The 16,099-nt window shown below is 30.0% G+C and overlaps 1 protein-coding gene across 1 annotated transcript; it reads left to right on the forward strand.

The window, feature by feature from the left end:
• Positions 1 to 7,831: 7,831 nt before the first annotated feature.
• Positions 7,832 to 9,539, forward strand: LOC114412508 (homeobox-leucine zipper protein HAT22-like). Its single transcript, XM_028376437.1, has 3 exons — positions 7,832 to 8,479; positions 8,793 to 8,872; positions 8,973 to 9,539. Exons 1-3 carry the CDS (start codon positions 7,916 to 7,918, stop codon positions 9,262 to 9,264), a joined length of 936 nt encoding a protein of 311 aa, XP_028232238.1. The 5' UTR covers positions 7,832 to 7,915; the 3' UTR covers positions 9,265 to 9,539.
• The last annotated feature ends 6,560 nt before the right edge of the window (positions 9,540 to 16,099 follow it).

Consider the following 16,099-nt stretch of genomic DNA (forward strand, 5'->3'; position numbering starts at 1 on the left):
TATTTTTTAAAAAAATAACAATTATCATACTTAATTCTATTAATATTATCAAAAATTATAATTTTTTATAATAAGTATTGAATTAAATACATTTTAAAATTTACATATTATTAAAAGATTGATTTACCTTTAAAATATTAATATTACATATCAATAAAAATAATAATAATAAACTAATTTCCGGACAATGCACTAATGTACATACTAGTTTTTAAAACTTTAAATAAAATATTACATAACTTTCTAATATATCTATCTAATTAATGACTCGTTTAGTCTTCATATATACTACTCTCACTAAATATTGATTAATAATAGTCTTGAAAAAGTATTTAATGTAACTTTAATTTTATAAAACGATATCTATTTTGGAATGATTTTGTCCATATAATCTGGAATGGAAAGAGTGGTGTTTAAGAATCTGTTTTTATCAATTTAAATATTAAATTATAATAAATAATTATTTGTGTTAGATGTTATAAACTAAATAACAATAAAAATATAATGACATATTTTATTTATATATTTTAAAATATATAATAAACTATTTTTTATGCATATTAATAATTAAATAAATTTATATTAATATAAAATTTTAATGAAAAATATAATATAATATAGTTATAAAATAAATAATATAGATAATTTAAAATTATATTAATATTAGTCGATCATTTTTAACTTTTTATATGTAAACAAAACAAATTTGTTTAGTGAAGATGACATGATAACCACCGCCACTGATTTTGTTGGGTTTCATGTCACTCTGTTGTGGGGATGTGACGTGGAATCAGATTGTTTACTGATTTGATTAAAGCCAACACTTCGATCAATAGTATATTTCGCATGAATATTATGATTATAGCCAATCATCCCATAAAGGCGAAAATTGGGAGAATAAATACCTCATGTAGACACATAATCTTATAATAACAATACCAATCTTGATGATATCATGCTTAATTCTGGGTTTTAGGCCTTAATTATCAATTAATTCACTGTGTCAACGTCAAATTCCATTCACTTTGGGTGGGTTGGAGTCGCAAAACAAAACAAAACAAAACAACGGTTGATGGTGTGTTTTTCTTTTTGGTATTCAGCCACTCACTGACAAAATCCCTGAATAATCCTCTTCTAAAGTATTTGGTACATGACATCTGATCTTATTTGCTCAATCATTATATAAATTGTAATTCATGACGTTAATAGTATTTTAATATGTGGAATATATCTATTAGCGTAGCAAATAAATAAAAGACGTAAAGTCGAATTTTATTTGTATTTGTCTTTTTGGGTGAGATAACTGTATTTTTTATGAGGATTTTCACAATTTAGAATATCTTTTTAAGAATAAATAAAAGACGTAAAGTCGAATTTTATTTGTATTTGTCTTTTTGGGTGAGATAACTGTATTTTTTATGAGGATTTTCACAATTTAGAATATCTTTTTAAGAATAAATTTTTTATACTCTTAAAACATTTATTCATTTTCAGTTAATTTATTTATTTAAAAATTTAAATTAGGGGTGACATAACTTTAAGATCGGAATTATTTTTTCTTCTTAAAATTTTATATACCTAGAAAAAAAGTATGTATTTTTTAAAAACAAAAATTTAGAAGTATCTTATGTCATAAGTATCTACCTATGTCGAGATAAATGAGTTTATGTACAAAAATCACTAAACACGCGTGAGATACAATTTTGTTTCAGCCCAACAAAAAAAGAAATGGTTATTATTATTTTAAAGATAGTATTTCTCTTTCTTTTTGACCATATGATCCATGATGAGATTGAAATTTAATTCAGGTATAAATAATCAACGATGCATCCCATTAAAGTTAGACAAAAGATGTTCCTTCGTGTACTTATACTGCTTAGTTAATACTTTATACATTCTTATTCCGTTGATGTAAGCTGACTCAGGTTATGTGTCGGTATGAATGAATAATAATATTGTTTAAACCAAATTCAGAACGGAAGGAGTTAGGGTTTGAATATGCGTTGGATCCGCATTGAACTGAAAAATTATTTATTTAAAATAAAAATTTCAAAGCAGCTATATATTGTATTTTTCATTTGACAAATTTGTTGATGTTAGATTCAACTATTTTACAAACACACATTTATGGTCCGTTTGGTTTGGAGGGAGGGAAAATAAGGAAAGAATGAAAAGTTTAAAATTTGAATTGAAAAAAAAAAAGAATGAAAAATTTAAATTTTTGTTTTTAAAAGTCAACTTTTCCTTTCATTTTTTTTCTCCAACCAAGCAAAAGAAAATAGTTTGTAAGTCATATTTTATTTTCTTTTTTATTTTCTTACATTTCGCTTTTTCTTCTATCAAATGGACCATTAGTCTCTTACAATGAAATAAACTAATTCTACTATGTTTCATACAAAATTATCTTTGAATTGTAGAAAACAAAATCAACTTCAATAAGAATATGATGATATAAACAAAAGTAAATAAATAAATTTGATTAGTTTAATTACAGTTTCTCTTCTTTTCAAAAATATTTATTTGATTTTGATGAAAAATTATTGAATATATATACTCTAAAAGCTCATGTGATATTAAATATATTTCCAAATATTTTAAATGTTATTTTAGTCCTCTGTATTATGAAAAATCTATTAATTTATGGGCTATAAATAAGTATTTAAAAATATATTGAAAGATTGAATTGATATCTATTTTGAAAAATTGAGAAACACAATTAGTGTTTACAATCTTTGGGAAACCAAATCAACATCTTAATAATCTTTAAAAGATTAATTTGAGGGTTTTTTCTTCCCTCAAATTCACAAACCAATTTTTCAATTGTTACGATGTAAATTTTATACTAAAGAAAAATATATCAATAACCCCAGTGGGTTAGTCATATTGCTAGAGACCGTCATTGTTCGAGTGATCTGTAACCAATTTACCTAAAAACACATTTGGTGTGAAAAAAGAAAAGAAAATCTATTCAAACTTCCATCACTTCTAATTCAACCTTGAACACCTAATTCGCCTTTTAACTTTGACGTCAAGTAGCAGCGCTATAAGTTGGCGCTACTCTGATGAATAACACACGATAGTTTATCACCCAAAAAACAAAAAAATATTTATTCAAATAATACATGTGAAAAAATATTTACGATGATACAACATACTGTGTAATGTGTTTAGTTTTTTTAAAACGCATCTTAGGAATTGATTTATGAGAAACCAATTACTAAATTAGTTTTTTTTTTAAAATCAGTTTAGAAATGAAATGAGTTCTTTTTTTTATTTCTTTTAGTTTTTTTTTGTTTTTGTACATTTTTTTTAAAAAAATTTAACTGGTTTTTTGTTTTATTTTTTTTATTTTAATATTTTTTATATATTAATTTATAAAAAATATAATTTATCTAGAATATTATTTAAAAAATACATATATTTAAATACTCAAATAAATATAATTTAGTTAAATATTTATAAAAAATGCATATCTTATCTAAAATATTATTTAAGAAAAATGTATATATTTACATACTCAGTATAAATATAATTTAGTTAAATATTTATAAAAAAATGCATATATTTAAGTGATCTATTTTTTTCTCCTAAACAAATTAAATAAATAAAACATGTTTAATTGAACTTGTTGGTTTCATATTTTTTTTTGGTTTAAGTTTTAAATATGTATTTTAATAATCAAATAAAATAAAAATACAAAGGAATTGAAATGTACTTAAGGTGAGCTGTTGTGCAATCTTTCTTATTTTAAAAATTTAAAAGTAATTGAACACTAAATATTATTATTTTTTAACTAAAATGGTTTTTAAATCAACTTTATTTTATTTTAGTAAAATATTTTAAAATAAAATATATGAAACTGATGTGTTCAGCATAATTTATGTAAATGTTTCAAATACTTTACCTATTATTTTATATCCTTAATTAATATTTAAAATAAATAATCATAATATATTTTATATTTAATTATATATAAAAAAATCGTGTGTGTGTTTTATTTTATATTTAATTAATTATATAAAAATATTTTGTTAGTATAATATGCATATTATAACTTTTTTTTTATCCATATGGATATGATAACTTTAGTCTCATTATTTTATATAGAATGAATATAACAATGAAATTAATATTTTTAATTCATAAATCTTACACTTTTTTCCTTAAAAGAAACTTGGTGAGTGATATTGTTTTAACTTCTTTTTTTTTTTATTTCTATTGATCTTTTGTGTCTATATATGTCTATGATATTAAAATTAAGTAAATCTAAAAATAATAAAAAGATCAAAATGAAACAAAAAAAAAGAGAACTAATTAAATTTTATATATAATGAATAATTACAATATAGTAAAAAAAAAGTTATTTAATGAAAATAATTAGATTTATTTAGTGAAAATAAAAATGTGATTTGAATTATCTTAATGTAATAAAATAATAGTGTAGTCTTAAGAAAAAAATGTAAAAATTATACAAAATTTCATTTAACAACTTATGAGAGTTTTTTTTCCAATTCCGGCATATAGATGGTTAAAAAGGAAAAAAATTTTTAAAAAAAAAAACAAAAAAAACTAAGAGAAATAACTAAAAAATAAAAAACCAGAAAGAAAAAAAAAACTCAATTCTTTTTTTGAACTGAATTTTATTTTAAAAAAACCTAATTTAGAAATCAGTTCCCAAATCAAGTTCCTAGGAACTGATTTCTAAATTAGTAAAAAAAAAAAAAAAGCACACGTTAGAAATGAGGTCTTGGGAATCGATTTCTAAAGTGTATTTAAAAAAAAAGTTGTATAAGTGAGAAATCAGTTTTTGGGAATCAATTTCTCACCTTATACACTATTTTGTATCATCCATGTAAATATCTTTTCCCATTTATTATTTGGATAAATATTTATTTATTTATTTGTGGTGAAAAATTCTAACACGATCCTACGAAATTAATTTGAACCTATTGGCATTGAAGAGAGCCGCTAGCTGAGCAGCAGTCATGCATCAATGCACATATTCACGACAAATTTAAAATTAGATGAATAAATTAATTATATATATCTCAATAGCCTGAATGAATAATAATTAAAAACTAGCATATATTAATTGATGAGTATAGATAAATATTGGATTAATTAAGTTTTTAGTCCTTCAAGAAATTTTATATAATTTTTAGTTATTTGTTAATTTTTTGTCAATAATTTTAGTCCATTTATATTGTTTTAATCTATTTTTAGTCCCTTTTTATTTTTATTATTCAAAATTACACCTTATTTTGTCAATTTTTAGTCCCTTATTTATTTTGTACTTGAGGTTACTTTTGAGCAATAAAAACAAATAAAGGACTAAAAATGAAAATAAAATAAAATTAGAGGGACTAAAATTGATGATAAGGAGAAATTAATAAAGGACTAAAAATTACCAAAAAAATATTGAGGGACTAAAATTTATAATATGAAAAAGTTGAGGGACTAAAAATAATTAACCCATAAATATATATTACCACCAAGTACGTGGATCAATTGTCGTGAATTATTTCAGCAAAATTCTGGATTTGTAGTTGTGTTAAATACTATTTTTGGCCTTATATGTAAGAAATAAAAGATAACATTTTCTTGTTCTTAATTATAATTATAAGAAACATAAGACTATTTTATTTCTATATTTCCCTTTTACTCCTAATGATTACTCTTTTTTATCCTATGAAAGTGAGTGTATTTATTGAGCTATCAACAAAACAAGATATATTCATTGATTGAAAATTTGTCTTTTGAAAATTAATTATATCTTAAATCATTTAATGTCATGGATAATCTTAGAATAAAATTAAAATTTATGACAAACTATATATATAGGATCATAGATAGTGTTTGGAGGGAGAGTTTATCGTACATGATTATCCTACCGACTCTGGTAAATATACCGGGAAGACGTTAATGCTGTTATATTTTTGTAGTTAATGCTCTCACAAATAAAATTATTCACACTTGCAAATGATCGTGAAAACACAACAAAAATTACACCATAGGAAAAATAATAACAAACACAAGAATTTAACGTGGTTCAACACCTCTTGTCTACATCCACGAACTGTCTCAAAAATATTTTCTTATCACAAAAATGATTATAAGATTGTAACTCACTCTACAAACCATATTTCACTCTACAAACCGTATTTCACTCAATCGTTACAAGAAATGAAAACACTTTCACACAAAAACATTTTTCTCTCAACAAAGTAACTTTATTTCACAATCTCTCTTCTCACACACTCTCTCTTCATCTGTGTCTTCTCTAGTATCTCTCTTCTCTAATTATAGTGAAGATTGTCACTCATTATAATAAATAAAGTTCTTTTAGAATTTGAAACAAAAACAACTTCTAATACATCTATTCAAATAAGTTTCATCTAATAAAATATAAACTTTTACTTTGCATTTAAAGCACCTAAACCTTAGTGATAAAAATTCAATTCTCACTATGCATTAAATATATCTTATCTTTTGACTTAAAACTCTACATGGGTAACCCAACACTCCTGCACCGCATCATCATCGCCGACAATGCATTATTGGAAGTGCTTATAGTATTAATACAGAGAAGTAGGTCCGGAACACTCCACATCAACTTTCTAGTTAAGCAAAGATCCGGATTCTTGTTGATGAATCATATTCTGGCGCCATTATAACTCTTTGAAACTCCAATATTTGTGTCTTGTACCTACTTTTCTTTTTTGAAAGAAAATTAACAAATCGTGCACATCCCTTTCTACTCTCCCAATTTCATAATAATTAAGCAAGACCAAACCGTCCAACCATCCCCCCTCACATTATTCCTCGTTCATTGAGAAGTATGCTATTTTGGTAAGCAAGGTGCATGACATGGTCATGGCACCCATCTCTTATCTCTAACTAGTTAAGCCAAGTAAGGAGTGGGAGACAGTTCATGCGGGTCTGTTGTAGTTATAGAAAACACACTATTCCAATAATCATGTACTCTTTTTTGTTGTGTTTTATTTTGGAAATTACATATGGGGTGATCTTTGGATGAGTACTGCCAAAGGGTGCATATCAACGGTCTACAATACATATATTCGTGTAACTAATAATAATAAGAGAAATGTTAGTAACATTTTCTCTTGAAAATTATTACAAAATAGTATTAGATAAAGTATTATCAACTTTTTATAATAATAAACATATGAATGAAAAAAAAATATTATTACAGAGATAATGTAGATAGAGTGTCGCTAATGTTTTTATGATAATAAACATATGAATGAAAAAATAAATATTATTATAGAGATAATGTAATAATGTATGAATAAAAAAAATAAATAAAGGAAATTATAAAGACTGGTGGGACTCGAGTAAAGTGGGAGGAAAGGGGGCCAATAATTGGGACAATGTAAAGTGAAGCTGCTACATACGCAGGGAAGCATACATAGGAAAAAGAATTTAAAGTGTGGCAATATTGTAAAATAGGTACGTGTGTGGGTGGCGAAGGCAAGAGAATCACCCACCCTCCTGATGTGTTTGGGCATTGCCATGTGAAAATGTTAGGATTGTGTAGCAATATTATAGCATCCGAGAGAGAAAGATTATCCAAGTTTGTATGTTATCATTATAATGGAGGGTAACAGTAATGGGGCACAAAATGGTCAACCTATGAACATATATAGAGAGAGGAGAGGGTCATAATTTCCAACACCCATATTCGTTTCCCTACTCATTCCACCCTTTGATTAATAATAATCATAGCCACACCCACCCACCCACCCTTTGCCCCCACAAAATGTCACATTCATTCTCTTTCCCCTTAACACCCCTTGTGCTCACTTTATAAACCACACCATCATTTAATCATCATCTAAACTAAACCACTCTCTCTTCATTCTCTTTCTCTTTTCCTTTCACACAAACTCCTCTTATGATGGGTCTTGATCAAGATGCTAGCAGCAACTCTGGCCTTCAGCTTATTCTAGGGTTAGCTTTGACTGCCACCACCACCACCACTCCATCATCACCACCATCCATTTCCAACAAGCTTGATCATGTTGATCATCACCACCATCTTATAACTCTTAGACCAACAACAAAGTCATCCTATAATTCCTCTGAGGCTGAACCATCATTAACGTTGGGTCTTTCCCGGGAGAGTTACCTCAAAGTCCCCAAAAGCATCATAGGACACAACAACAACAAAGTCTCATCCTGTGATGACCCTCTTGACTTGTCCACACAGACTAATTCACCTCATCACAGTGCTGTTTCCTCCTTCTCCAGTGGCAGGGTCAAGAGGGAGAGGGATCTCAGCTGTGAAGAAGTTGTGGATGCAAAAGAGATTGATCAGAGGGATCTTAGCTGTGAAGGAATAATAAGAGCCACCGAAGAAGAAGAAGACGGCGCCGCCACCAGAAAGAAACTTAGGCTCACCAAAGAACAATCTGCTTTGCTAGAAGAAAGCTTCAAACAACATAGCACCCTCAATCCTGTAATCACAATCTCTCTTTCTTTATTACTATTTTCAAATATGCTAACAAAAACTAACCATTAACGTTTGTCAGATCAAATAAAATAAAATAAATTATTTTCATACATACATGATATATATATATATATATATATATATATATAACTTTTAGATAAAACTTGTAATAATTTCTTAATTGTTCCAATTAGTAATAGTATCAAAACTTTACCTAAGAAACTATATATCTATGTTTTTTACATAACTTATCTATCGATGTGATGACACTTTCATTGAATATCATGATTAATATTGTTATGTTATATTGGCTTTACAGAAACAGAAGCAAGCTTTGTCGAAGCAGTTAAATCTAAGGCCACGACAAGTTGAGGTGTGGTTCCAGAACAGGAGAGCCAGGTAAATATATTTGGTGTTTATATATATATATATATATATATATCAAAGTAATTGAATTTTCTGATTAATATTTTTTGTTTGTTTGTTATTTGTGATGCAGAACAAAGCTGAAGCAGACAGAGGTGGACTGCGAGTTCCTAAAGAAATGTTGTGAAACATTAACAGATGAAAACAGACGGTTACAGAAGGAGCTTCAAGAGCTGAAGGCACTGAAACTGGCTCAGCCGTTGTACATGCCTATGCCTGCGGCAACACTCGCCATGTGCCCCTCTTGCGAGAGGCTCGGCGGCAGCGCCGTCAACGGTGCCGGCGGTTCCCCCAAGACATCATTCTCCATGGCCCCTAAGCCTCACTTCTTCAACCCCTTCGCCAATCCTTCTGCAGCATGTTGATTGATATTGTTATTATAATTAGGCTTTTAGTTTTCATTAAAAAAAACAAAAGACAACCAAAGAAGAGTTCCCCCACAACCTTTGTATTTTTTTGGTTGAGGGATACGTCTTATGAACCAGTGAAAAAAGGCTAAAGGTGTAATTAACTAATATACTGTAGAAATTTGTAACCGCTGATTAGAATTACTTTTTACTCTTCCTTTATTAATGTATGTTTATAAATCGTTATAGAAGACATCCATCTATGAAGGAATTAATGACTATTTTTTTTAATAGTCCATTTTTGTAATGGTATATACATGTGTGTGATGTGCGTGCGCGTGAGTGTATGTGAAAGCATTTTTTGATTAGAAGTCCAAATCCGAATTATATGCCTTTGACTAAAATGCTACTAAAATATAATGCCCCGAAGAAAAGAACTTGGTCATATTTGTGAATTAGTAAAAGGCTCATACAATGGTATAACAAAAATGAATTTGGACGCGGTTAATTTAGTTGAGATCTAGAGATCTAGCCGCGCCTATTTGATTCAAATTGATAACTCTAAGGCTAAAAGGTTAATTAAGCTCTATCTCATAAAAATTAATTTATCATTATTTCTTTTCTATTCGTATGTTGACTCTAATAATATAAATATTTTAGCCTTCTTAAATGGAAGCGGAAAATTGAACATTAATCTACTACCCGAAAGGGAAAAACAATTCATTGCAATCATATAAATAGCTCCTATCTAATATTTTTAATGCCTGTGGGGGAGGGGGAAGGTATAGTCAAAAGATATATATATATATATATATATATATATATATATATCAGTTGGAGGCTATCATTGAGTTAGCGAAGGTTCAAGGTGTGGAGAGGGGAAGATAGCTCACGTGTTTTTGTCTGCAAATCAGTTGCTTAAAGAGAAACTGGATGAGAGAGAGAGAGAGAGTGTGTCCAAGGAGGTGTGATTAAGCATGTGTGGAAAGAAAGAAGCGCGTGATTAACTATTAAAAAATACTGGATTTTTATTTTTTATTTTTCTGAAAAGAAGATATTTTCCTAATAAGAAGTAATCAAATTAATTCCATCAGATTCTATTATAAAAGACACTATTAATCTCGACACATCTAAAATTTAATAAGTGAGATTCTAATAATTCATTTTTTTTAATGAAATGGGCTAAAAAGCCCCAAAAAAAGCAATACACACCGTGAGGAATCACACTAGAGTTTACATCAGTCATGCGTTGAAAATAAAGAAAGGGACAATTTCAAAAAGTTTTAAATCATCACTCAGATATAGACCAAAGTTAACCCAACCATCAACCACAATTTATTGAATTGAAGAAGTGAATTTTATTTCTTTTAACAGAGTTTTTTTATACGCACATCAAATTGAAAAAACACGAAATTGAGATAGAGAAATGGAAAAGTATTATATAATATGAGACTATTATGTGTTTATGGAAAATTTGAGTTTTTTAATTTATAATAAAAAATTAAAAATATTTAATATATTAAAAAAATTATATTAATGAAGATTATAATAGTTTCTGATCGACTAATAATTTTTTGTGACAGAGATAGGGTTGATTATGTACCTATATTAACATGATGTCCTCTCGTGAGATGCTTTCCCTTTAAGGGGATTGGTGGGCCACACCCCACGTGATGACCCAATGGGCCGGTCTCTCTCAAATCTCGACATGAGATTTTCTTTCAAGGTCAGCCTTCCATCTTTCTTTTCTCACACTCCTTTTTCATTAAATTGCCCCAAACCTGTGTCAAAGTTGTTGTGATTATTTAATTATTTAATTAAATAAACAATCAAATCTAGTTTTCTATTTTCCTATTATTTTCTAGTTCATGCAAACTCTTTTTTTGTTATTTTTAATTTGGCATTTTATAAACCCCCCTCGCGAATTCTACCTCACAAATCATATCAGGTTTGAGGTTCCCAACTGCTCAAATGAACGGTGACGATCACGCGTCCACTGCTATATACGTTCTACCCACGCTATCATGATTGGAATTGGACACTTGAACATTGCAGAAAAGAGACGGGACAAGACTATATATTTCACAATGATTCTTAAGGAGATATAAGGTTACTCATGAGAAAAGAGACCTAAAGAGTGAAGAGAGAAGACAAGAAAGAAAGATCCTGATTTCAATTTTTCTCACTAAATTTTTTAATAAATCTAATCAATTAACATTTTTTGATAAATAATAATAATAATTCTTAATAGAAATAAAAAAAAACTTCTAGAAGTATTTTTTTTTTTTTGACAAATCTTGGAGTGTATGTACTTTGAAAGTGAAAAGAGAATAAGAATTAAAATAGACAAAAAAATGTGAGTGTGAGATGATCTGTAAAACCAATAAGAGTTAAAAACGTATACAAATTATATTGATTTATTCATCTTTAGTATTCAAATTCCACACATCATTCATAATGGGGTGGACCAATAAATATCATGAGAGAGACTTTCCCGGAAAAGGAGACAAGTTCCTGGAAACTACTAATCAGAGTCCTCCTCCTCATCACTTTCATACGCCATTTTTAACCATCGCCATCGTCATCACATCCCTCCCTTGTACAACAACTCCACGACTATAATAATTTTTATAAATTACGCTGATTACGCGAAGACCAAAATAGTGTGTGAAAGCTATATGTAAAAATATACATTTTTCCAGTTGAGTATTTCCCCTCGTAGTTATAGCTTGTCAAACAAAAATTAAGACTTGAACCAGTCTCAAGTCAATTTGTTCGTTTCATAATCAACCCGACCAAGAAAATTAAATAAAATAAAATCATCTGGTTCACCATGTTATAAATTTATACTTCTTGATGGAAAAATAATTAAACATGTTCCATGATCCAAAATTTGCTGAACCACCTTATTCTTGGACACTTGTGATAATAAATTCTAGCCTTAGTTAATTGATATCATATGTATTTTTTTATGGGAGAAAATTGTGTTCTCCAGCCGTATATGATTACTGTGGGTTACAATTTTTTTTCTAATTATTTAATATAATTACATACTCTATGTTCGAATTCAATACTATTAATTAGATTATAACACTTTCATATCGATTGATTCACACTTAGGGGGAAACCTTGACTAAACCTGGAGTGATAAAGCCGTGACTGAAAAAAAAGAAAAACCTAGCAATTTTATCTCAGTTAAAAAGAAAAAAGGACAAGCGAAAGCGAAACATGTATAGAGCAAACCAAGTCCATCCATATTTTAAAAGTTAAAAAGAGTAATAAAGAGGGATATATCTGGTTCATGCATGCGTGGATGAAGAATCAAAACACCTTTGTGAAAAAAGTCTTGGAAGTTTTAGTTCACCTTATTGTGATGGGATGATTATTTTCTGTTTTGTATAATACGTGTGCGCACACGTAATAGTACTTACCCAGTCTTAGATAAGCCAAAGACATATGTCTTTTGCTGGCTACTTTGTCGGCCTTTAAATGGTACTCATTTCAACCATAATACATGGTTTTATTATTTTGTCATCATTGGTGGAAAGCAATATGGATGTGGTCTAATCATCTAAACTCTATCATCAGTTCCTAATTTAATAAATTTTTTTAAATCACTCAACTCAATCATCAGATTAATTACGAGGCTATAATATTATATTACGTGCTTTGCAAATGCAAGTTCAGCTAATTCTTAAATACAAATTAAATTGCTATCTCGAATGTGGAGTAATTTTCACATTACCTATAACTTATACACATCATCCATTAATTATATCATGAATGTTTTCCTGAATTCGACCATCACAACTAGTAATTTAATTATGTTAAATTGATGATGTAACAAACTCTATCGCATGAGATAGTTACATTATTTTCTCTTGATTTTGTTTTACACATTGCATACATAAAATAAAACTATTTTGCTAGAATTTTTTACACTATTACAAAAATTATTTATTACAACATCCAACAAAGATGGTTGACAAAAACTGTCTTTGAAAATAATGCGGTGACAATTTTATAATTAAGTTCATTAATAATGAATACGATTTTTAAATAACTGTCTTAGAATTATGAATTTAAGGACGATTATTCAAAAAATCATCTTTGAATGGCTTCGCCTTTTCAAATTCACTCTCTCTCTCTCTCTCTCTTATTTTATCGAACAACATGCTGGTCCTTTCTCTCTCTCTCTTATTCTCACTTTTTTTTTTATCTCTCACTCTCTTTGTTGTGAAACATTCATCTTCCCTTCTCTTCTACATTTGCAACAACAACAAATTTAATCTTCTTCTCATCGTTGACCTCGTCCTTGTCGACACCAACAAGCTCCACGGCGAGATGCTTGACCTCCAGTACGCTGTCGCCTTCCTCCCCTGCACCAAGATCAACGCCTCTGCCGATTCCTCCGTCAGCGTTGGCTCTAACCTCTGCATTGTCCCTGCAAGCGCCCTCCAGATCGTCAACAAGTGATGCCATGACCTACTCCAGAGGATCCTCTCCCTCTTTGGTGCCATCATTCCGCCTCTTTTTCGTTACTCCCTGACACCATTCTCCTCATCATTTCCAACCCCATCAACATTCTCACCTATGCGCATGCAAGAAATGAAGGGAAAAAAAACTCAAGTACACAAATTTGGAGAAGAGGTTGGGGAAGGAGAGGGCTTGGGAGGAGTGGCTGTGGGAGGCAAGGTGACACTTGATGGAGTCAGCAATGGCTCTAGATGAGGTTTAATTAGTTTTGATGAGATGTCTAACCTTTTGAAAGTGGACAAGAAAGGCATGTCGATAAAAGTCCTTTGATCTATCAATACTTTTTTCACGTCCCAGTTTGCAATTCCAATTGTGATAACCATTGGATCATCCTACACTAGGTCAACTCGTGCAAAGTCTTCATCTATGAATGTTATTGGAGGAAGTGATTTTTTAATGTGTGGTTCTCCTTAACATGGTTCACATTCTTGATGGCTCGTAAGTGTTTTTTTTATGAGCTGATTTTGAACTCCCTCCACATGCGAATCTGCCAACAATGGTATTGATAACACCATGACTGGTTCCATCTCCTCCTGTCGTTTGATTACTCTACTCTAGTTTGACTTCTCCTTGTTCATGTCCTTCTCTTGATCGTTTTGTCCCTGACCGCCTTTGTTGCCTCCTTGACCCTTCCCTCGACCTCTATAACCACCTCTGTTGTTGTTAGGGTTGTAGATATAGTTATTGAGGGTTTCTTCTTGTATTAATTCTTCAATTCTACCTTTAAGGGCAACATACTCCTTGATGGTGTGACCATAGTTTTTATGGTAACAACATTGCTTTGATTAGTATGCAAAGTTAACTGATCTGGTTGGAGGAGGTAGAGATAAGATTCTCTACATTGAATGCTTCTTCTAGTAAACATACTCGATTGACGTTTAATGGCTTGTAGTGGTTGTATTTCGGTAATCTATTGGCCGATCTTTTGAGAGACTTGTCTTGGAGGGGGTTGAACTTGCCTTTTCCGTTGGAATCACATTTTTTTTGTTCTATATACCCGATTTTTTTTAAAAAAATTCTGATAATTCTTCCATTTAAATGTACCATGTTGCTTGTGCTCTTAACTCGTCTAAGTCTCTAGGCTTCTTTTTATAGAGGTTGTCAGAGTGATCATTGAATGTAGACCAACACCAAGATTAATGTTTCTAATTTTAATTGAGATGGCCACATATCTCTCCATGAATAACTGCATAGATTCATTGTTGGATTGATGTAAATTGACTAGTGCCACAGGTGTTCTATGATGAAGATGACTAGTCACATATTGTGCTCCAAATGTTGTGCCAATGTTGTAAATGAATTGATGGATCTTAGTGGAAGGCGTTTGTACCACCATGTCAATCTTGGTCCTTTTAGAGAAGTGGGGAAAACCTTGCATAACACAACATCATCATTAGAGTATAGATTTGCCTGAGTTGTGAATGCATCAAGGTATTCGTCTGGATTTGATATGTCATCATATCTTTCGATGTTCAACGTTTTCTAGGTTATGGGTAGAGGTATATCCATAATTCCATCCATTAATAGGTGTAGTCTAATTGTGTCATTGTTTAGGGTGAAAGGTTTGAGTTTGGAATGGACTGGTGTTTCTTCTTAGGTATTGTGGGATGAGTATTGAGTGTGATCATGGTTGTGTCTAGTTTCAGCATGAGTAGGTGTTTGATAAGATAGGGAATGTGAGGGTGTTAGTAGTGGTGGTGGATGCTTCTAGAAAGTTGCACTTTCCGCTTGTAACTATTACAGTTTTGCATCATGTTTCTGTCTCAGCGCTTCTAGATTGGCTTCCTTTTTCTTACGTAACTGTTCCATTTGTGCTTGAACTTCTTGCATCATTAAGGTTTATGCCATTGTTGATCTCACAAATGAACTATGATCGCTTCTCCTTGTAGCTACCATCTGATTACTGTGGTCGAGGGAAAAATTTTCCTTGGTCTCACGGTGGACGCCAAATGTTCTTACCAAGTCCATTAGCTGAGTAATCTGATCTTCTCTTTCGTCTAGTATTGATATGATCTTCGCTCTTTTTCTTAAATGTGCGGTAGGGGTACCTGCAAAAGGAACTAAGACAATCAAGTCAGTTAAGTACGAGATGTTTATGTGTATGAGACTGAGTAAAATGTACCTTCTTCTTCTGGTTTGGCTAAATATATACAAAGTGAGATAGAAGGTTATATATCAATAACTGCTCCTTATGATTTCTCTCCTATCTCCTTAGTGGAGATCGTGTGTCTAAGTATAGGATGTTAGTTTTTTCATGATTTTGTAAGTATCCCATGTCTTCAGGAACAAGCATATGCGGTTTGTTATCTGAATATTT

The sequence above is a fragment of the Glycine soja genome, chromosome 5 (assembly GCF_004193775.1).
Source record: "Glycine soja cultivar W05 chromosome 5, ASM419377v2, whole genome shotgun sequence".
Classification (NCBI taxonomy): Eukaryota; Viridiplantae; Streptophyta; class Magnoliopsida; order Fabales; family Fabaceae; genus Glycine; species Glycine soja.